Source organism: Xenia sp. Carnegie-2017, unplaced genomic scaffold (assembly GCF_021976095.1).
Source record: "Xenia sp. Carnegie-2017 unplaced genomic scaffold, XeniaSp_v1 HiC_scaffold_6, whole genome shotgun sequence".
NCBI classification, from domain to species: Eukaryota; Metazoa; Cnidaria; class Anthozoa; order Malacalcyonacea; family Xeniidae; genus Xenia; species Xenia sp. Carnegie-2017.
The window spans coordinates 6008247-6016635 of NW_025813526.1; the positions used below are offsets into that span (position 1 = coordinate 6008247).

General features: G+C 31.4%; 1 protein-coding gene and 1 long non-coding RNA gene across 2 annotated transcripts; both read left to right on the forward strand.

Moving 5' to 3' along the window:
- The first annotated feature begins 1517 nt into the window (after positions 1–1517).
- LOC124457008 lies at positions 1518–4641 on the forward strand. The gene is made up of 4 exons (XM_047007308.1): positions 1518–1690; positions 3449–3581; positions 3752–3945; positions 4537–4641. Exons 1-4 carry the CDS (start codon positions 1523–1525, stop codon positions 4639–4641), a joined length of 600 nt encoding a protein of 199 aa, XP_046863264.1. The 5' UTR covers positions 1518–1522.
- A 323-nt stretch (positions 4642–4964) lies between these two features.
- Positions 4965–7230, forward strand: LOC124457577. Its single transcript, XR_006952666.1, has 3 exons — positions 4965–4996; positions 5365–5436; positions 7135–7230. It is a non-coding gene; the product is annotated as an uncharacterized LOC124457577 (long non-coding RNA).
- The last annotated feature ends 1159 nt before the right edge of the window (positions 7231–8389 follow it).

Genomic DNA, 8389 nt, shown 5'->3' on the forward strand with positions numbered 1-8389 from the left:
TTATTTTTTCGATAAAATTTACGCTTAAGATTTTTCTGTCACCTTTCCCAAATCGCTGGAAAATGCTTCTCGGATAGTGAAAATTCAAAAATTTTCTGGGGGAGCATGCCCCCAGACCCCCCTAGCGGTGGCTCGCGCCTTCGGCGCTCGCAATGCATCGCTCAGCTAAGGAGCTGCATCCGCGCCTGGTGCAGGCATTCATGGCAATTTCTGGGGTTAATTGATGACTTTTACTTTGACATTTTGCCTTTTGCTGAAAATGCTAGCTGTTCAGAGTGTTTTGTACAAACACCGGTAATCTGCAAATTCCATTACAATTGTTAAAGTCGCTTTTTCATTGTCCAAATGCTGCGAAGAGAACAGAGCAGGCACATAGGAATAGAGAAACAAAAACAACACAATCAACATAGAGAAATTTCAGTTTTAGCGACTTGTAATTTAGTATGTATGACATTATTTGGTACGAGTTAAATCTGAAAGCTACATTTCCTTTCGATTTGACTTTATTTATTTCAAATATTACTCAGACTAGTATTATTCTACGTTGCTCTTTTTTGACTCGATAAGATGAGAAATGCATTTTGTATGAATTACTAGTGCAAAGTTTCCATGGGAACTTTGTAGTATTGTGGTGAGTAGCGAAAATTCACAAGAGTCAGTAGTCAGTCAGTGAATTAGTCAGTGAATCAGTCAGTGAATCAGTCAGTCAGTCAGTCAGTCAGTCATGTACGACTGTATGGCTTTGTCGATTTTTATGTACTCGCTATAAAAGTGCAAATTGGAAATAAATGCTCATTCACGAAAACTTGCCAAAAACTGGACTTGTTCATCAACTGATGTAAATTGTACGACGTAAATACTTATCGAATATCGTTGCGTTTTACTATTCGGTCCCTTACAATTTAATTAGGTGGATATCAGCGCTAATAATAACGCAAACACACCCGTTTCACCATTTCTAAAACGCTTAAAGCGTCAGTTCTAATTTTTAGAAATGCGTTACGAGGTTAGCACTATTTTCCACCCAGCAAACCGCCCTTTACTTTGAAATATAATATTTTACACAATATAATATTTTACGCAATCTAATATTTTACACAATATAATATTTTATATAATATTTTACACAATCGTCGAAAAACGACATTTTCCAGCCTGGATTATAAGTTTATAACTTAAGGTGGTTGCATGAAAATTTATACTGCAACATTTATCTCTAAATATTTTCATATGTTGATATTAAAAACTGTATTATAAAAAGATAAAATTACTCGCCATCTCAAAACGACCTAGCACCAGTGCATGCATGGTTTCCTTTTAGCTTTTGGTTCTTTCCCATTAGCCGGCATCTTTAATTTATTTCCGATTGTGTAAAGTAAAGGGCGGTTTGCTGGGTGGAAAATAGTTAACCGCGTTACGAAGCGTCAATAAAATGTATTTCGCGCATTCTGATGTATGGGATTCACGAATTTATGAAATACTTTATTTAGTCATCTTTATATTCCTGTTCTGTGATCTGGCCATGGCGGAAAACGTTCGACGTTCAGCATCTTATGATATTTTAAATGACGAACAAAAAAAGATCTTGAAGGATTATTATGATCAAGGAATGATTTCAACAGCAGCTAGTATGAGGGATGTCATCCAAGAAGCTGCGAACCAAGCTAATATGACGTTTGAAAGAGTCAAGGTAAACAAAATGCACGAGTTTATATTTTTTACCCGCGCTTTCTTTTTCATTAGCAACGAGTGATCTTCGCCAGTATTTTTTGATTTGATGGGTGTAGTTATTGTTGCTGTAACTGACATTAAATATAGTGTGCATTTTATATCTTCTAATTATACCCTTAACTTATATATTAGACAGTTTACAAGATGTCAGAGATATATAAACAGATATACTTAGGATTTTCCCTTTATTGGGGAGAGCATTGTTTATTCTCTCACTGTACCACAATACCAGTGTGTTTATTTTTAGTATTGCTTGACAATTGAAAATTGCAACGTTTGCTGACGATATTTGTGAAATTTACTCCACTGTTAAAATTTTAACTTGGTCTATTAAACATAAAATTATTATATTTTTATACTCACACTTGTTTTTACTATGTACAATAAAAAACAGTCTTGTTTTTATTTGTATTCAACCCTCTCAAGCTTTTTATCTTTCTCTGTTGTCAGATGTAATATGTATGTACCACTAGTTACTATATCTTTTTGCATTAAATCGATCTGTAGTTTTCTTCAATAATGCAATTTCTCCTTTATAAAAGTAATAAGATCATAGTATTTACGTACATATACTCATTTCATAATATTCATATCATAGTATAGAGGTGCCACAGGTAATACATCTTAAAGGGGTGGGAAAACTTGGTAATTTTTCTATTTTGAGTATGCCTTCAAGACTGTTGATCACAAATTTTTCGTAGTATTCTGAGTTTGTTGGAACTTAAGGACAGGCATTCTGTAACATTCTCACAAATCTTATAATCAGAAATCTATGGTTTTCCCTTGATTTTCACTTAACAATGGTTTTCCAAAAATTAAATGATTAAAATGCGCATTTTCTCTATAACAAATTTTTAATGCCCACTGGTGTTTCCATTTTCCATGAAAGACTTGCCTGGGATTCATGCTATAACAAACAGGGACCTTATCATTTTGCAAATAATAATCCTGAAATGTAGGTAAATTTGAGAATATTACCATTAATTAATTGTTTTTTAGAAATACATAGTTTTCACAGCAAGTGAAATTTTGCGTTGCATGAATAAATGACTGAGCAGACTATGCTGTATTCATTGCATGTTTTTGAAAGTTTGCGAATGACAGAATCTTTGCAGTTTATGGAGACTCAATAATGTTGAATCTACCTTAAATTGTAAATGCTAGAGATGTTTTTCTAATTTCTACTCTCTGCTAGTCGCCCCATTATTATCTATATAATTGCTTTAAAGGTTTAATTGCATTGGGTGCATACCATTGAAGGTGATCAAGGCAAAATATAAATTAATATACCTTAACAAATTTTCTTATTAATTAGGTTAATAGTCCCTAAAAAATTTATCTTGTGCAGGAATAAGTCACATTTTTACTTTTTTGGCTCTCCTAATTTACGAATAATTTGAGAAAGAAGTTTCATATAGATGGTGGTTCTTAGTTACATACTTAATGAATTCTGTTACTGGTGAAATAAGCTCATGCTTATTGCAGAATTTTCTAATGAAATTGTTTGATTGTCTAGTTTGCAAAGAAGCATTTATATTTTTTAACGTAATAATTTTTGTTGTTTAGACTAAGTTAGCATATCTTATTCTTCAAATAACTTGAAGGCTTCATGTTAGTACTCTATTTGTTCATACACCATGTAGTGGTGTAGTTGGTGTAGTTGGTTAACAAGGTTATTTACTAGCTTTGCTAGCTTTTTTATTGTTATTTCTTCTAGAAATGGATTGGGAATAAAAAGCAGTCCAGAAAAAGAAAAGCCAGCTCTCATCAAGATGAGGAGTTAAGACTGTGCCCTTCAAAGCGTAGAACTACAGCATATAATCTTTTTTGCTCACATATGCTGAACTCAGGTTCTGATCTATAAACTGTATGTTTTTTATGGCCTGCACAATAGGTATCATCTTTATCCCACCAAAAGTGCTAAGACAAAACCTGTGCAGTCGTCATTTAAACCCAAAAGAGTATTTTGTTTCTTTCTGTTGTTAAATGCCTTTTGTAAGTATGCATTTTGTAATTTTAGAGGAATGCAAGCAGCTAAGCTCTAATTCTGAGAGGTTGAAGTTAGCTGTAGACCACTGGAACTTGTTAGGGGCAGAGGAACGTGTGATTTGGGCAGAAAGAGCAAAGGCTGTTCAAAGCAATGACATTCATGACTTGACATTTAAGCAGCGCACAAACCAAGTAAAAAAAGGGAAAAAGCAGCTTTTGTCACAGGTACAGCTGTTATTACCCACTGTACATACAGTATGTACAGTATTATGATATAAGAGAATGATTTTTACTTCAATTGTTTGTGCGTAGATTTAGTTGAACATCTCTATAAACATAACGTGATGGTTTGTAAATTTCAATCCATTCTAAAGGAAAGACAATTTACCTAAAGAAAACTTCTACTACAAAAAAATTTGTAAAAGTTGTTATGAATTGTTAGAAGTAGCAAATAAATGCTGAAATTTAGCCAAGTCTACTGGGTTACAGATCCACAAAGTTAGCATTTTGTAACGTTTGCAATTTTACTGTGGAAAATATTAGCATTGATAGACCAGTGTCATGGATGTGAAGGGGAGTATTTTGTAAGAAATTTTGCAATCCCCATAGCTTTAGATAGATTAGGGTGTACGAGGGCTCTAATTTCCCCACAAAATAGTAGTATACGTATCATAAAATAAGGCCAAAGCTATTATGATAAGTGTTTAATTAAACACATTGTAGATGTGTTGATTTTATACTTTTGTTTACTTAGAGAAAAATTTGATTTGCTGAAAACTTATGCTGTGTAAATTCAATTAAATTTCTCTTTGCTAGCTTACTTACTTAGAAAGTCTTGGTTGTGAAGCAGTTGTTTTATTCTTGGAGCCTGGTGATTCTTGTCTTCAACAGTTTGGAACAGAAAAAGGAATCAACTTTTGAATAAAATGAAAAATTGGTGTCAATTTCGTTGAGTATTTGGGTAAGTGCTGTACCCACACAGTTATTTTCAGAAACTTGTGGGTCTTGGAATACCAGTGCATTATTTCTCAAGCATTAGTGCTGTTCCAAGAATGTTTATTCAGTTGTGCCCTTCGGATTTCTTTTGAAAGTAAATTGCTTTCAAAAGTAATCACTTGGGCTCAGCTGGATATATGAATAATCTCCTCCTTCTTTCCATACATTTTACACGGGCTTTATTTCTTTATCAATGTTTTTTTATTAAATAGATTCTCCAAAACAGGTTGTCAGAAAGTACGGGTGTGTGATGTGATAAAACTATTCAACCAGAATTACAGTAAGTGCAAATTGCATTTGAAATGATTTTCCATTTTCTGAGCTTGTGTCATGGTTGATATTTTTAGTCCATTTTATACACAATTCCTTTTTGACAATCAAGTTATTTTAAGTCAGCATGAATGTTTTACACCATTGTGAAACATTTCCAAACTTATTAAATCAAATCATGGGAAAGAATGCTGTTTCGTAAAAATGAACAATGTGCATTACAGTTTACATATTTAGGAAATATCATTTATTGTGTCTGTCCTCATAGTTTTGTACGTATTAAAATCTCTCCCCATAAATATGCGGGACTTTTGTTATTGTCATTGATTGTTGCTAGCTACATTTATGTATTACCCATCATTGCAATTTACTTTGAAGGTGAAGCTTGTGGGAAAACGTGCCGAGTACCTTATTTAAAAGGAGGATTTACTGTTACTGGTTTGCCAGAAGGTATTACGTTTAAAAAACCCAGTCAGTATGGTATTAAACAGATTTCCAATATTATGAAAAATGTGCAGAATATTCATTTCAAAATAATCGAATCACCGCAAGTAGAAAATGTTTTGACAGAGAATCGTAAATATTCTGATCAAGAGAGAGAATGTTACCGATCTGTGTTGAAGAAAGTTGTTTTTGAAGAAGCCAAAGTATCAATGTGCTTGATACGTAACAAGCTGATTGAAGAATGCGATTTGGTGGTAACTGATATAGATTTGACAAAGTCAGACCTCGATTTGTTGACTGGGAAACTTAAAAATTTTTTCAAACCTGATGCCTTTGCGACTCTTATTGCCAACTGTAAAAGCAGTCGAACACACGAAGGATACATTCTTCCGGTTTATACTGACTCTGATCAACCTTATTGTCTCTTCTATTATCCTGGTGCAGCTGAAGGCATTGAATCATCGTCTACTGAAGATTAGATTTGGGGATATTGGTTAGACAAGACGACGAGCTCAGAACTAACTTATAAACTCATTAAAACCAAGAAAACAAACATTATTGGATTAAACCTAATCTGTTACCAGGACAAAGAATTAGGAACTTTAAGGTTGAAAACCAAAATGTTTACATCCCAAATAAGCATACCTTTCGATTTTCACACGTCTGTTCTGGAATGCCTTGCTAAACAGGATTTCCTGTAGTGTGTTAAACTTTTTTTGTATAGCATGTTCATGTTGTTACCAATTATTGTATGCACCTAAAATATTTGTATTCTTATATTACGCACAAGTGTAGTTTGAATGTTAAGAAATAACTATCGGGGGAAACGAGTAAAAAAATTTCCAAATGTTCTTGTTTACGTTTTGTTGTTTTTCTCACGCTATTTCAACACCACGTCTATTGTCTCCACTATATATTGCCTTTGCTCATTGAATTTATGCCAACTTGTGATTTTGCATGACATTCAGGTACCAGACCAAAATACTTAAAAGTTTTGAGGCTCACAAAAGTCTCAAAAATCTCTAATTTTGAATCAATTAATTAAGCCCATTTTCGTTCTTTGCCAATTTTATTTGTGGATTGTTTAATAAAGCTTCGTAGCTACCCCAATGATAAGTAAAGTCATGTGGCATTTGTCAGAAAATGGGTAAAGCACATTGCAGGTTAAAGGATTAACTAAAAAATATAGACATTGTCAATTGTTAACCCATTACCCCTTATACTAGTGTATATCATTTACAAGAAAAGTTTTAGAGATTTGGTAACAGTTTTACAAAGTTATTCTAATGGAAAAGCAATCATTTCAAATAAAGTATGCAGTTTTAATCGCTTTAGTAATCTATGTTTTTTTTCAAAATCTGTTTATTCTCCATAAAACGATGGAATGTGCTGTAAAGATGAGTTGCAAATGAATTTGCAAACATGTGAAAGATTGGTAAATGTGTTGAATAAGATTGCAAATAAAGATGAAAAGGAAATTTTATTTAAAGTTTTGTTTTCATCTACTGAGAAACGCATTATCTTTGAACGTGATTCAGATAATAAGTTAAGTTAGAAAACACAAAAATCATACCAAGTTGTGGATGAAAGTGGAACTGTTTATGTTAATGATGATGATGAGGAGGATGATTGTTTCAAACCCACTGATCTAAATGATATTGCAATGATTGATTGGACGGATGAAATTTACAAAATATATTTAAGAAAAGATGACGATTTAAAAACTATATCACAAAAATTGCGACAATTTGTTGGATTTTGTCGTGATTTATTAAAAAGTAAAGAAGAAAAGAAAAAATCAAAGGAAAGGAAGCTAAAGTAGAAAAAGTAAATAAGAAATGCCAAAAACTGTACCAAGTAAAAAATGACAAAAAGATATTGAAAATAGTAATGACATTTAAGCTATTTATGTATTGAAAGAGTTTTCTAATAAATTGGATATTCCAATATATGATTGCATTGCTTATCATAGTGAATTTATGAATGAAATTTTAGAGGAAAAAATTGGAAAGAAATATGATTTTATAGAATTTTATAAAAAATATGGAAATGATAAAATTGAAAGAACATATAATGATATATTTTTTTCAAAGTTGATTTTCATCATCCTCCAACGTTTGTGAATGATGATGAGGAGGAGAACGAAGAAGAAAACTAATAATTTAATAATTTAATTAACAATGACTTTATAAAAAGAGCTGCAAGATTATTAAAAGGTGAACATTTAGAAGATAATAAACAAAATATACATAATTTGTATCAAAAAAATATAATCGTTTAAATATAAATGTATGAAAAAAAATTATTTATGGACTATTAATTTAGCTGAAACAAAAGATTTGGCAAGATATAATGATAATTTATGTTATTTGTTATGTGTAGTTGATGTTTATTCAAGATATGGTTTTGTTCAGTTATTGCAAAATAAATCTAGTAAAAATGTTATGGAAAAATTTGAAGATATTGTATTGAAAGAAAATGAATTTCCTAAAGAAATAATATCACACGAGGGAACTGAATTTCAAGGGATTCGAAAAGAATTGTCAAAAAAATATAATTTTACAAATTATAATACTTATAATTTATAAAATTATAGCTACTCATGCTGATAGATTTATACAAACAATAAAACAGATGATTGGAAAACTATTGACTTGTTTCAAACAAGAAACGGAAAAAACATTTACTTATGAAAATACTTACATTTAATTGTGGAAAGATATAACGAGAATCCTTATCGTGGATTACTTTCTGACAATCTTTCACCATATGATGTTTATTTAGATGGAAAAAAAATTACATCAAAAGATTATCTAATATTATGAACAAAAAAAGAGATAAAAATTTAAGTATATTAAAGAAAAATGATAAAGTGCAAATTTCAAGAATTAAAAATAATCTTTTTGAAAAGGAAAGTTTAAGACAGTGGGTTAATGAGACTTTTTATATAAATAAAGTT

Excerpts from the sequence above, each read along its gene's own strand:
- LOC124457008 (XM_047007308.1), top strand. The coding sequence starts at position 1,523 with ATGGCGGAAAACGTTCGACGTTCAGCATCTTATGATATTTTAAATGAC. Across the intron at positions 1,691-3,448 it reads TGACGTTTGAAAGAGTCAAG|AAATGGATTGGGAATAAAAA; the intron begins GTAAACAAAATG and ends TATTTCTTCTAG. Across the intron at positions 3,582-3,751 it reads CTCACATATGCTGAACTCAG|AGGAATGCAAGCAGCTAAGC; the intron begins GTTCTGATCTAT and ends TTGTAATTTTAG.